General features: G+C 46.2%; 1 protein-coding gene across 1 annotated transcript in view; it reads right to left on the reverse strand.

The window, feature by feature from the left end:
- The window catches only part of STOM (stomatin), a 49,250-nt gene that overhangs the window by 23,431 nt on the left and 10,872 nt on the right, over positions 1-14,947 (reverse strand). The window contains exons 2-4 of the mRNA XM_015415840.1: positions 13,703-13,806; positions 8,654-8,726; positions 4,655-4,737 (exon numbers count right to left, since the gene is read on the reverse strand). Coding sequence (XP_015271326.1) covers positions 4,655-4,737; positions 8,654-8,726; positions 13,703-13,806 — 260 coding nt within the window. The remainder of the gene's footprint in view (positions 1-4,654; positions 4,738-8,653; positions 8,727-13,702; positions 13,807-14,947) is intronic.

Here is a 14,947-nt window from a genome sequence, read left to right on the forward strand (position 1 = left end):
GTTAAAAGAAAACTCAAAATAAATCTCACCACACTATTTGTGCATCTCAGTCCTTAACCACCTAATGATTCTAATTTCACAAGCTTACCCAACCATCCATGCCTAAGGGGGTATGTTTGCTGGTTAGATTTGCTAATAAACAACTTCAAGGTGGGTGGGCACATTAGCGCATTTGAATAAAGGATGATTCGGAATCTGCTGACTCCTTCTTCTGGGTCCATTAAGAACATTTTATATATATATAAAATTATCATCCCCCATGAGTATTGTCAGGGACTGGAAGCCAATTTTAACTGTGGAGCAAGGACACCATTACACTGGGGCAGATTGGTGAGGGTGGGACTGGAAACACCGTTTTAAACACATCAAGATTAAATTGCCAAGAAAACAAGTGCAAAGTGTTTTTTTTTAAGAGCATGTGTTGTGGGTACCTTTATAGCTTCTAATAAAGATCAAAGCTTGTAGTATGCCTTATGTCAGGGCAGGAATTTTCTGAGAGCCCTGCAACACAAGCATAAAATATACATGTCTGATATATATATATATTACAAACTTGTGGGGTCTTCCAGTGATAGAATTTGATAAACTTTTATGGCTCTGAAGTCACCTTGCTTTTATGAAGCTAGTTTCAGAAAGTAACCATGTTGGTATGAGGTAGAACAGCTAGATTCGAGACAATAATCACCTTAGAGACCAACATGATTTTGGGGGTATGAGCCTTTGAAAGTCAAATCTCCCTTTGTCAGATACGAGTTGGAATGGAGATTTCTGAGTCCTTATATCCCAGTCAGAAGGTGGGAGAGGTGTTGCAGGGAAGAAATGCAGGATGCAAAGGTACAATATAGTAATTAGAGCAGAGGGTACAATATAGTCATTAGAGCAGAGGGAAAATGCTTGGGGGCAGAAAATTACTATCAGTAATGAGATAAGAATCCTATGTCCTTTTTGGGGACAGGCTCAGTGATAGAGCATCCGCCTGGCATGCAAAAGGTCCCAGGTTCAGTTCCTGGCATCTGCAATTTAAAAAGACCTCTGATCATCTTCTTGTTCTTCACTTCAAAAGGCCATTTTCCAAGTCCTTCTGCCTTTACTTCGGCTTTCTGTCCCTAAAATTGCATACCACTCTGGCGGGTCCTGCACCCTTTTCTGCCGCAGAGTCCTCTTCCATTCCAGAGGTAGCAGAGTCAACAGACTTCATTTCTTCCTCTTTGGACTCTTCATCTGTCCCCAGCTGACGTCTCAAAAATTCTTTAACTTTAAAAGTGGAGTCTATCTCCTCTCTTCTGTTGTTGATATTAAAGATGACACTCTCCAGAACCGCCCATCTGTACGATATCCCATTAGTTTGAAGGAAAGAAATTAAGTCCTTGTAATTTTTCCTCTTTTGTCTAATTTCAAATGGAATGTCTTTTAAAAGTTTTAATGGTTACATTTCCCATTTTCAGTGGAGTTGCTGATGTTGCTTTTAAAATGGCATCTCTCGTCTGTCTTCTTGAAAACCTGTCCACTATTTCTCCAGGTAGGCTATTTTTTTTAATGTAATTGGAGTATGCCCTGTAGGCTGACTCCATTTTGTTTACAAGTTCATCCACTGTTAAGCCTACCACTGGAGTGATGATCTCACTAAGCACCCTCTTCAGGTCTTCCCCATCCGTTTCAGGAACTCCCTGAAACCTGAGAATGTTAGCTTTTTCCATCTGTAGCTGCAAAACTCGATTCTCTTGGCAATTCTGCTTTGTTTCAACTTCTCCCATCCTTTTCTTCAACTTCTTGTTGTCAGCAAGCTGCCATTCTGTTTTCTGTGACCTCTGTGTACATATCCTTTCCCTGTTGCACCCGGCTTGTTTTCTATCCTCCTGCTCCTGCGTTGGAATGCACAAGATAACTGCTGGAGGTTGTGTGGGGGAGAAGATGCTGTAATGCTTGCCTATTGCTTTTCTCATGAGTACTGCACCTGTGTTTTGTCTGATGTTCTGCCTGGTTCCCATGGACTGGGCGCGCAACCGTTTCATTAGCCCGCCAGCGGGAAAGCTATTCATTGGATCTGTATCTGTTTGAAGTTCCTTTATTATGCTTGACCTAACTGTGTATCCCCAGTTCTAACAAAGAACGTGTTTGAGTATGTCTTCAACGCTTTGAAATAAATTTTGCTTTTCTTGAAAACGTGGATTTATTCTCGATGCTTGGGGATCCAACATATTGTTAGAACTCCCTTTCTCCTATCGTTCCGAATCTGGCAAGATCATGAGCGGAATTGAGGGAAACCTACCTAACACGGAGGGGGACTCGGGATCGGTCCCACCTACCTCCGCTCCTTTGGTGTCTACGACTGCCTAGGGCTTTTTTGGTAGCAGGAACTCCTTTGCATGTTAGGCCACACCCCTAATGTAGCCAATCCTAATGAGTTTCTGCTATTGGGTGTGGCCTATTATGCTAATGAGTTCCTGCTGGGCATGGTCAACTTGGGAGCCAGCCGGAACTCCGTACCTGTGCGTTCCTGCCCAAAAACAGCCCTGGTTTTGTCACTTTCTAGAATACTTATTTCAATAAGGCTTGGACAGAAGAACTCCCAAGTGGATCACTGTGCTCTGTGCTAATCGAGAAGACGGTGCCCTGACCTGGATAGCCCGGGGAAGCCCGATCTCGTCAGATCTCGGAAGCTAAGCAGGGTCGACTCTGGCAAGTACTTGGATGGGAGACCTCCTTGGAATACGGGAGGCGGGGGCAGGCTTTATTCAGCCACTGCTCTGAATATCCTCTGGGCCCCCAGTAGGGCTCAGTCGCCAGAGGTCGCCATGACTTCCAGGTGCAGACACACTCACACGTGCACACACATATGCACATATTTTGAAAACACCAAACACCCCCCCCCGCAAAAAAAAATAACATGGCTGCATTATATAGACTCCTCTCCCCCCTGCCCCCAATGCTGAGATTTGGCACTTGGCAATAGTGTCGCAACAGAAGGAGAAAACAAGGGGAGGACAGACTCCCCCCCCCCCCAAATCTAAAACACCTGCACTTTCCAAATGAAAATCTGCCACCACCACCCACAACAAAACACAAACCCACAAGCACATTTTAACTTAATGGGTCGGGGGACGACACAAAAACAAATAGCCAAGAGGAAACAGGGAGGGGGAGGTGGCTCCGTCACAGTACATCTGCAACAGCAAACACATTATGCCTAACAATTATTAGGTTTTCCAGCCAATTAATCTTTTGCCAGTTCTGTGACAGCTACCGCCTACGGAAGCCTATCGCCGGTGACTGGCAGGCCTGCTGAGTGGATTGAAAACAGGAGCCATCGGTCTGGCTGTCACGGCACATTGTCTGCTTTGACAAAAGAGGCTGGAGAGTTTGCAAGCGGCATAGCTAAACCAAAAAGGTGCCTTTCTGCAGTGGAAAAAGAGAATTCTTTGCCCATAGAGCGCAAGGCCCGGAAGCACACTTAATCCCAAACTTAATCCCAGGGTTGTATTTACACTACAGACTTGATCTGGTTTAATAAGCATTCCCTCCGCCAGGAACGGAGTGAACGGTCGTTCTGGAAGGTGGGCTAGGGATCTCTAACAAGGAATTCTCAGCACCTTCACCAGACTACGATGGCCAGGAGCACTCACACAGAGGCCACGCAAGGACATTTTCAGAGTTGCCCTGCTGGATCAGACAAGTCCAGCCTTCTCTCTTGCCCATCACCTTCCAATTCATCCTTTTAACCAGAGATGCCAAAGAGTGAACCCGGGACTGTCTGCATGGAAAGCAAATGTTTTATCTTTATTTCAAGTAGTTCCAGGAAACAAAATATAAACGCACTTTGTTGATTGTGGTATCTTTTCAGTTACCTGGAAACCACAAGTTACTGAATAATCTTTCTTCTGGAACCACAAAAACAGCTGGAGTCCCCCAGTGACCCCAGGCAAGGGGTGGGCAGTAACAATGTATGGAAACTGCTGTAGGGGCAGTACGCCCTGAGGATCATGGATGACCATTTCGAACTCCCTCAATGATACTGCATGCTAAACTAAACTTGTTCCAATTCTGACAGGAAAAGAGTATGTTTTTATACCCCGCTTTTCTCTACCGTAAGGATTCTCAAAGCAGCTTACAATCACCTTCCGTTTCTCTCCCCACAACAGGCACCTGGTGAGGGAGGTGGGGATGACAGAGTTCTGAGAGAACTGTGACTGGCCCAAAGTCACCCAGCAGACCTTATAATCGCTTTCCTTTCCTCTCCCCACAACAGGCACCTGGTGAGGTAGGCGGGGCTGAGAGAGCTCTGAGAGAACTGTGACTGGAACAAGGTCACCCAGCAGGCTTAATGTGGAGGGGCGGGGAATCAAACCCAGCTCTCCAGATTGGAGTCAGCCACTCTTAACCGCTACACCACATTGGCTCTGACAGATGACTCTGAGAAGGCCTCTGTGTACCATCAAGAGATTCTCAACTGGATCTCCCAACATTTTAATTTTAACTTGGAAACAACTGCCAAGGGAGTTCCCAAACTGGATGGGGGAAGTGCTGGAAGTGCGTGGCCCTTTTCACTGGAGATGCCAGAGGTTGAACCTGGGACCTTCTGCATGCCAAGCAGATGCTCCACCACCAAGTCACAGCCTCTCCCCAAAGAAGGCAACCCTGGAAAGGGAATACATACTTCTTGTGGAGGTATGTCGAAGGATATTGTCCGCATGTCCACTTTGATAATGTTGTCTGTACAAGGCAAGACAAAAAATAGGCCTGTAGGAAAGAAAAAAAATAGAACCATAAAACACTGGGGGGGGGGGGATGTGACATCCATGATAACTGAACACATGGGCATATAATGCTGCCTTGTACAGAATCAAAACACTGGTCCATCAGGCTCCAAGATCTTCAGAGACGCTGCCTGAGGCCTTTCTCTGCCTTTCCCTAACACCAAAGACTGAAACAGGAACCTTCTGCACACCATGCACGGGCAGCGATTTCTGCCCAACATGGGCTTGTGCTCTTTCTCCTTTTCTTTTCTTCCACTCACTTCAAAATCCCGTTCCAGTCTTTGAACACAGGTTTCCTCTTTGTCACTAAACTGGAAACCTTCCTGCTTTCACAAGTAGACATCTATTTTTTTACAGACGTCTCCTCTTTCATAAAACTTGCGAAATCATTCTGTTAAGTACCGGCTTCCCACAAAGATAATGTGAACTCTCAACTAACTTCCTTGGAGTCCAGGAGATTAGGTAACAAGAACTACATAGCAACAACTAACTACAACAACCAGGCCTGGAATACACTGTTAACTACAGTTGACAAGGTAGAAACTTCTAGGTCAAAGCAGAGAAACAGGAAGTGTGGACAAACCTGCTTATGGGGAAGCTGGGGGGGGGGGTAAGGTTGCCAACCTTTCAACCAACCAATGTAGCTGTGTCTTTTACAGCTGCTCGACATGGAGGCAAGGACAAGTGATTATGTTTCTCTCCATGGGGGGGGGGGGTTCCTCCCCACCTGTGCATTAAGTAAAAGAGTTGCCAACCTCAGGGTGATGGATGGAGATCTTCCGCTATGACAGCTGATCTCCAGGTGACAGAGATTAGTTCACCTGAAGAAAATGGCTGCTCTGGAGGGTGAGGCCCATGGCATTCTACCATACTGAAGTCCCTCTCCTCCCCTTCTCAAGCCCCACCCCCAAAATCTCCAGGTATTTCCCAACGCAGGCCTGGCAACCCTGTAAAACTGCCATACCGAGCAGCCCAGGCCTTTTACTGATCAGCTGGCAACGGGAGCCACAAGAACCTGGGTAAATGAACTATGAAGAGACTATTAAAATGTTGAACCAGGGCTCTTTTTGGGCAGGAACGCACAGGAACGGAGTTCCGGCTGGCTCCCGAGTTGGCCACGTCCAGCAGGAACTCATTAGCATAATAGGACACACCCAACAGCAGAAACTCATTAGGATTGGCTACATTAGGGGTGTGTGGCCTAACATGCAAAGGAGTTCCTGCTACAAAAAAAGCCCTGGGTTTTGACAACAAACAAGGTAAACAGAATAAGAAGGGAAAGGTGAGTGTGGCTGGATAACCACACTTCTGGTAACATGGCGGTGTGGCCTAATGTGCTAATGAGCGGCGCTGTCAGGGGTGTGGCCTAATATGCTAATAGGTTTTACTGTTGGGTGTGGCCTATTATGCTAATGAGTTCCTGCTGGCCTTTTTCTACAAAAAGAGCCCCGTGAAAGGCCATTTTGTGCCCACTAACATTTTCTTCATTGAACAATTTCGATTCCCCCTCAGAGACCGAAGGGGAAGTGTGTCAGAATTCCTTGCAACTTTGAAGAAACAGCTTGAGGTGGGGGGGGTGGGGGGGGGGTTCTGAAAAAAGACTCTGAGAGATCACTTTGTTTTTTAGAATGAGAGAAATGAGATCTTGAAAGACGGACTACTAAATGTGGTGCAGAAAAAGAAACTGCCCCAAAAAGAAGCAGAGATTACTCTTATATCTGAACCAATGCTCCCTCTAAGCTGTGGAGTCTTGTGAGCAAAAATTCTACTTTGTAAGCTACTGGCATTAAAGTTGTGAGCGAGCGATTTGGCTACTGCATGAATTAGTTTGCTCTGGAGCCATCCCTTCTGAGCTAAGATAAAAATGTGTGAGCCAGAAGCTAAAAAAAATGTGAGCTAGCTCACACTAACTCAGCTTAGAGGGAACATTCCAAAGAATCCTCTGCAGTTTCAGCACAAGCTACAGCCGCTACCAACATGTTTAATGGAAGAAGAGACTGTGGCAAGTGGGTACTTCACAACACACAGAAGCAGAACAGGACATGTTGAAGGAAAACCATGTTTCTGCTGTTCAAAAATATCAAATCAGACCTTATTGTTCGTATTCCCCGGAATGACAGAAAAGTTAGAATATGTGGAGATTATAAGGTCACACTTATAATGGAAGGTCACACTTATTTCTGGTCAGAAAGTGACTAGTGTGAACAGGGCCAAAGATTACCAGGAAGCACAGTGTGGTGTAGGACGATTCCGCAAAGAGCGTTGCTGCAATTTTACAAATACTTCCTGCTTCTCTGCTTTGGCCTTGATGTTTCCGGCTTGGTGGCTGTGGTTAGGCTTGTACTCCGGGTGTAGTTGTTGGTAATTACTGTCCTATAGTTCTTCTTGTAATCTTATCTTTTGGTCTCCAGCAAAGATAGCTGAGACCTCTCTTTATCATTTTTGTGTGAGGCCAGTGCTTAAAAGCATGCATACACAATTTAACTGCTGCAAGCTAGCCTGAGCGCAAACGCAGAATATAATTAAACAGCTATAATTAAATAATAATATAATTAAATAAAACTACACAGCTCACTGCAAAAAAGCACTTTTCCATTGGAAATCTGTCTGTCTGTCTATCTGTATGTCTATCTATCTATCTGAAGATCATGCTAATAAAATGTCATCTGGAAAGGAGGAGGGGGCACAAGGGAATATAAAGGATTTAAAACCTAACTTCAGCCTCATGTTTTCTTCACACAGAATTTCATTTCAAGCTGCCTCCTGTGCAATCTTCTTTGTGTTTCATTGTTAAGGTTCTAACCCCTAAGGTAAAGGTTCCCTTGCTCGAAAGCCAGTCGAATCTGACTCTAGGGTTGCGGTGCTCATCTCCGTTTCAAAGCCGAAGAGCCAGCGCTGTCCGAAGACGTTTCCGTGGTCATGTGGCCGGCATGACTAAACACCAAGGCGCACAGAACGCTGTTACCTTCCCACCAAAGTGGTACCTATTTATCTACTTGCAATCTCTTGCTTTCGAATTCCTAAGAGACAAGCTCAAAAAGGTACAGACAGTAGATAGATTGCAAAAGAGCTATTTTAATGTAGCCGAGGGCGCTCTGTAGGGTGCGACATCCCCGCCCCTTTAACTGCAGGTCCCCCTCCTTTGCTATATTGTGAAGTGCTTTTGGAATCCACCTTGATTTTGAAAACTGTCTGCCCTTTAACACAAAACAGGAAGACTTGACAGGAGACACAGGATTCCAAGCCGCCCTATTTGCTGATGCTATGCAAAGTGCAAGCAGTGTATGTGTGTGTGTCTGTGTGGGGGAGTATTTGCAGGGCAAAAGTTAAAGGGGGTGCTTACTCTTCCCCTCCACCAGCTGCCCTTCTGCTGCTAAGCCTCCCTCAGGGGTTCCAAGAATTCTTTGCTGGTCACGTTGGAAAAAAACACAGGTGGTAGAAGGGTTGCTCCTGCCCTATGGTCACCATAGAGTTTTAACCCAAATGCTAGAGTGTCCCCCGTGCAATGTGCCTAGTGCGATGACATCACCTCTGGGTGATGTCACTGTGACGAGCATGTCAGTCGTGACGGGGCTCTTCGGAGGCAGGTCTCCCCCTGCCGGCCAGCCGGCTGTCAGCGGATTGGGCCCCCCAAAAGTGGGGGAACCCCCACCCCCATTGGGGAAATGGCAACCCGAAGTGGTGGTGGGGTGCAGAAGAACAGGAAGAGAAGGTTCGAGTGGGTGATCCTGTTCCATTAAATGATACACGTTTAAAATTTTGGGTGCATGACGTAGCTAACTGCATGCTCTTTAGGAACCTGGGCAGCAGCTTCTGTTTGAAGTACCCTGCCAAGTGCTATTGTGTTGCTGGCAAACACAAGAGTTATCTCACATGGCTGATCTTGATGTAATACTCACCTGGCCCTTTTGCGCCTCCTCTTAAGATACGCCCCAGCCGGAAGATGATGGCTCGCTCGTACTCCTTCACTATCTGCAAATAGAACAATAAGTGTGTGTGTGGGGGGGGAATTAATCCCATGTGTGGAAAAATAAAATCATCTCTCAGCCTCTTTGGGCTAAGTTTTTGTAAAACATTCACAGGTAGCATAGGCTTGATAGTACACAGAAAAGAAACTGGATTTCTCTGCTGCTCTGGATGTTAGAGAAAAGGCCTAATTAGAATTCTGCAGTACCAGAGAGCACGAGGGAAGAATAAACCGTACAGACACTATATGTAAAATGTCTGAAGCTTATAATGTTCCAGGAATGGTTACAAGCCAGCGCTTGGTTTTCTGTCATCTGTTGCTGATTTGGAAATAATTTTTGGTTTACTGTAAGAATGAAATTCAGGATTACTTTTATTGCAGCGTAGGTTGATTGTGGTATACATTTGTTTTGGACACATTTTAAGGAAACAGACAACCTAACCCTAAGGGTTCTCTTTGGATAGAACAACAAATCATGGTGTGTTCCCTTATCTACAGACCCAGGTTCTGAAGCCCAGTTTTAATTTTGGTCTGCAGGCAAAAGAACCATAGTTTGTTGATTTGTTTGACCAGGACATCATAACAACTGTAGCATTTTGGAAACCAGGAGGTCACCATCACTGATGGTTTGTTCATGCACAACAAAAAGAGGTATGCACCAGCACGTGGATTTCCATTCCCATGGCAATAAACAAAAGATTGGGTGTTGCATCTGAATGCAGCCCAGGTAGGGGAGAAAAAAAGCCTCTGCCAAGAGCTGTAACAGCTCAGAGAGAGATTACAGGTAATTCCATAAGGTTTCTAGGCAACCATATATTTTTTTCATTCAGGATGGAAGATGCAGTGCACTGGAAAATGGAAATCTACTGTTGGCATGCTCTTGGAGCCAGTTTGTACAATCAGAAGAATCAAGTAGGAAAGGGCTTCTTCATAGACTCTACTCCTTCATGTGGCAGGATGATAGTGAAAGTTTAAATTCTCCGCAGGAAACGGGGCTTCCCTTCACTTAAACCTGCAGCACATCAAACAGGTAGGCTCAACTCTCCTCCCAAAGTGGTAGTTTTCTATTTACGGGGATTCCCCCTCCCCCAATAGAAGGGAGCATTCAAACATGCAAGTCACCATCTGTACAAACTAGAAGAACATATCCCATTGTATTCTGCCAGTTGTATAAACTATTCCCAACTGTTAAACAAGAAGGAAAAAAGGTAACATTCCGCAGCCTCCCAAGCAACATGGATGAAGCAGGTTTCTAAAACCAACATGATTATATTAGCGTATGTAATCCCATCTATTTTGAGATCAGGAATGATAACATGGTGTTATGCTATTAGGAAGTACAGGAGTTGGAGGTGGAACCTTAAAAGAGGAGGTGCTACTGCAGCGAGTACCGATTTTCAGCAGCAGGTTATAACTATATTGTGCTTTCCCGCCAAAATCAACTTCCAAAGCAGCTCAGAAGATTAAGAATGACAAAATGTAAGGCAAATGTTTCTCTGCTGACTTGAATCAGCCACAATTCACTCCAAGTTTCTGCTTCCCTTACTCTGCATCTATGATGCTGTGGGTATAAGGCTGGGAAAAACTGGACCACTATCTAAAAAGTGCATTGTTTGGACCACAAAAAAATGCTTCTGCATAGTATTTTTATTGTATTACTTTTTATTTACACCCTGCTGTTTTCCCTAATGGGGACCTGATGCAACTTATCACATCATTCTCCTCTCCTCAGTTCACGCTCCCAAAGTATTGTACAAATTAATGTAAAACGCAGGCAAGCCATGAAGAGCAAAATATAAACAGGAAGAGCAGACTCCCAAAAGCACACTAAAGAAGACAGCAACTTCTCTCTAAGTATAGGAGAGAAAAACAATGTAAGCTGCTTTGGGACCCCACCGAGGAGAAAGGCAGGGTAGGTAGGTAGGCAGAAAGAAACCAGTGTTAGTTTTCCATTTACAAGGAGTGTATTATGCAGAGGAACATTCCGATCTGGAATCAACCACCTGCAGACTGCAATGAAAAGCCATTTTACCGCCTCAGAGTTCAGTCACCTCATTCTCCTCTGTTGTGAACCAGGCCTAAGACAGGGCCAGAACCATCCCAGGGTTAAGATCAAGTGTTGGCATGTGTAGGCAGCTGCAAACAAGGGCACCTCTAGCCATTGTTGCCTCTCCCCCAAGAAATAGGTGACTGCCCCAGATGTTTCTGCAACACTGCAAGGGTGATCATAGAGTTGGAAGGGACATTGCAGGTCATCTAGTCCAACCCCCTGCACTCTCCACCCCCTGCACCAGGGGTGCTGGAAGCAGTGAACTACAGTTTTTCACACTGCGTTCAGATATGCAGATGGTAACTGGGATTAAAGAGGCATGAAGGAATCATGCCCCACTCCCTCCTGCAGGAAAGGCAGCAAGTGCGTGGGTTAATGTATGTACACGTGCAGGCAAGAGAGAGGTGGTGGCATAAGAACATAAGAGAAGCCAATGACGGATCAGGCCAATGGCCCATCCAGTCCAACACTCTGTCACACAGTGGCCAAAAATACCAGGGGCCATCAGGAGGTCCAGCAATGGGGCCAGGACACTAGAAGCCCTCCCACTGTTGCCCCTCCCCCCCAAGCACCAAGAAGACAGAGCATCACTTGCCCCGGACTGAGAGTTCCTATCTAAAATATCTGTCCTGTCTCTTCTAGTAACCTGCTGTCACTGCGATGCTGAACAGCCCCCACAAATTGCAGGTGGGGGAAGAGAAGGAGGAGCAGATGCAGGCAGGTGCGGTGTGGGGGGGGCATCTTGCTCCCCCAACCTCTTTTATAGCATCTAAGAAAAGACTTTCTCAAGCACTCTCCAAAGCAAGGCTGAGAGATACGGGGCACACAGAAGCACGAAAGGGCACATGCTACACAGCACAGTGTGCTCCAGTGTGGCGGTGGAAAACAGGAGTACGGAGGTGCTCTGCACTTTGGGGGGGGGGACAACAGGGAGAGGCACTAGGTGGGGGGAGGAGTCACGGAGGTCTGAGGTTCGACATAGACCGTGATGGAAAGTGCAAGCGCACCCGCGTCCTAAGCAATGCTCCCTCAAAGCTGTGGAGTCCTGTGAGCAAAAATTCTACTTTGTGAGCTGCCAGCATTAAAGTTGTGTGTGAGCGATTTGGCTGCTGCATAAATTAGTTTGCTCTGGAGCCCTCCTTCCTGAGCTAAGACAGAAATGTGTAAGCCGGAGGCTAAAAAACTGTGAGCTAGCTCACACTAACTCAGCTTAGAGGGAACACTGGTCCTAAGCATAACAGGAGTCCAAGCTGCCGAAGGCCAGCAGAAGCGACAGTCCAGGTTCATCCATCCCGCAGTGTCTGAAACTACAGAGAGAATTCCGCAGACCCTCAGGGACCAACCGACTGACGGAGAGCTCTGGGGACCCTGGCACAAGACATTTCACAGCTTTTTATGCTCCCTCTAAGCTGTGGAGTCTTGTGAGCAAAAATTCTGCTTTGTGGAGCTACTGGCACTAAAGTTGTGAGCGAGCGATTTGGCTACTGCATACATCAGTTTGCTCTGGAGTCATCCTTCCTGAGCTAAGACAAAAATGTGTGAGCCGGAGGCTAAAAAACTGTGGGTTAGCTCACACTAACTCAGCTTAGAGGGAACACTAGCCACAAGACGCATGCTCACTTTCACCAGATAACCGCAACCGACCCTTCTTCCCGTTTTACAAACGGGGCTGGGGCTTCACAGCGGAACATCGGCTTTGCACACAAGAAGGTCCCAGGTTCGAATCCTGAAATCTCCCATTAAAAAAAATAAGCAGGAAATTGGACGAGGGGGGAGTCCCTGGAAAGCTGCAACACTGCCCTTGACCGACCAAAGGTCGGACTCATGTGGCATGTTCGAGGAGGCCATTGAAGGCATATTACTCCACTTCTTGTGCTCCTAGTACCTAGCAAGAAAGCTGGCTGCCATCAGATTGCCCCTTTGAAGCAGTTCACATTCCCCTCATTCTTCCCTTTTTTGCAAAATCTGAACGACTCTGGTCTCAAACAGATGAGACACAGCAAACTGCAGGTTTCTGCAACCTCAATTAGCCTTGGGTACATGAAGGGAAAGGGAGAAGAGGATTAACCTTCTATTTAAAACTGGCTCACCTACTCTGTTACTAGCATTTTAAAGGGAAATGTGTAGTTTCTTGTTTAAAATGCTAATAGCAGAATAGGAGAAAGCAGGTTCCCTATATATTTAAAACCTAGTGGAAGTTGAAGGGTTAAACCCCTTCTCCTTTCCCTGCATGGCACGGAGGCAAACTGAGGCTGCAGAAAGCATGTAGGAAGGGTGTCATGGCTCAGTGGCAGAGCATCTGCTTTGCATGAAGAAGGTCTCAGGTTCAACTCCCAGTTGGATCAAGTGGCAGATGATGCAAAAGATTTTAACAAGTAGACCAAAGGTTTGATTGTGTACAAGGCAGCACCATGTGTGTGGAATAAGATGTGTCAAGTCCAAGATTTTTTTAAAATGCTCAGTCACTGGCACACCCTCCCCATAGGATTAAAATGCTGTTCAAATGTTAATCCGTTTGAGGGAAATTCCACACCTTGGCCCCGGTCACACGGCAAAATTGCCGCAGGAGAGGCATGGAAGGTGGGCGGATTATCCGGGTGCGATCACACCCCAACATCTGGGAAGTGGAGCGCACCCGTGGCTTACCGCCAACAATGCGCATTGAAAAACTAGTACCTCCAAGGTACTAGTAAACATTTGCCACGGGCTGCCTCCAAACGCCCGTGGTGTGATCGTGCCGGCGTGCAGCATTCCCCCCCGGTCCCTCGTTTACCCGCTGGCACCGAGGGAAGGACCCGTGCTGTGCCGCCGGCATGTTTGATCGCATAATCGCGGATCAAACTGCGCCAGGGCAATTAGGCACGCCTCCCCCCCGCGATATCCGGCCCGTGTGCCCGGGCCCTTGAATGTTTTCCAAGAAACGTTTTTTACCTTTATGCACATCCAGATGGAGATGGGGAAAGTTACCACAATCAAAATGAAGGAGACGACGACTAGCAGCCATCCGCACACCCCAAGGCCATGATCAGAACCTTCTGGAAAAGACAGACACAGAAATTGGGAAGGTCAGTTCAACTCAGTGTAAATTAAACATATAGAAGTAAATCCACAAAAATCAAGATTCCTTCACCAAGAAATACCTAGAGTTCTGACACTGTACAAGTTTAGCTAACACACTGGTTTACTTGGCATAATTGCTCCAGACTGTAATGGGAATTTGTGAATTTTTTTTATAATTTTACAAACAAAAAATATATAATACACTACTACAATTATACATATAACATAGGCAATCGTCTTACATAAACATAAACATGAACTTGGGCGATCATCTATAATCAATCTACTTCATCCACCATATCTAATTCTTACATACACTACAATACTACAATGATTTATTACAATTGTCAATCAGAGTTCACTTGTTTGCATATGATTTATTTATTTATGTATTTATTCGACTTATTATACCACCCTAACCCCTAGGAGTCTCTGGGCGGTTTACAGGAGTGTTCTAAGAACTGTTTTTTACCCTAACTAAGGCCACATACTATAGGGGTGGGGATTTCCTACCAGCACCCTTGTGGTGGGCCCGCTGCGTCTATTTCTGGCTCGGCTTTCTTTTGTCTATAAAATGTAACTAGAAATAAGGCCCGATGTGGAAATAAATACAACGAGATCTAGAAAGAGGCTCTGGGAGAGTGCTCTGGCTTTGGGCAAACAGTGTCAGCTTCCTGTGGTGACCTCAGCAGGGTATAATGACAGAGTGCACTGTTTTCTCCAGAGGGACTGATCTGTGCTACCTGAAGAGGATTTGTATTTTTGAGTTATCTGTAGCCCTCACCTGGAGAGTGGTAACAATTGTTACCCAGGCTCCACCCCTCAAATCTCCAGGAATTTCCATAGGTAAAGGTGGCAATGCACCAAACAGAGGAGGACAGAGAGGGGGGAAGAAGGTAAGAAGGGGGTTGGAGGGAGGGCTGCAGAAGCATATGCCGGCTTGTCTTGGTGTGCAGGCTGGAGAAGGGAGGGGGGGCTTTGAGAGCTTCTACCAGCCATCTCTATTTGCTGCTGAGAAATGCGGAGTAGGGTCTTGGACAGGTTCTCCGTGGCGTTGGGCTTGCCCCGCGGCAGGAGAAGTGGCGAGTGGATAGAGGGGCTTGGGGGGCGTTGTTT

The sequence above is a fragment of the Gekko japonicus genome, unplaced genomic scaffold (genome assembly GCF_001447785.1).
Source record: "Gekko japonicus isolate JY-2015 unplaced genomic scaffold, Gekko_japonicus_V1.1 scaffold46, whole genome shotgun sequence".
Taxonomy (NCBI): domain Eukaryota; kingdom Metazoa; phylum Chordata; class Lepidosauria; order Squamata; family Gekkonidae; genus Gekko; species Gekko japonicus.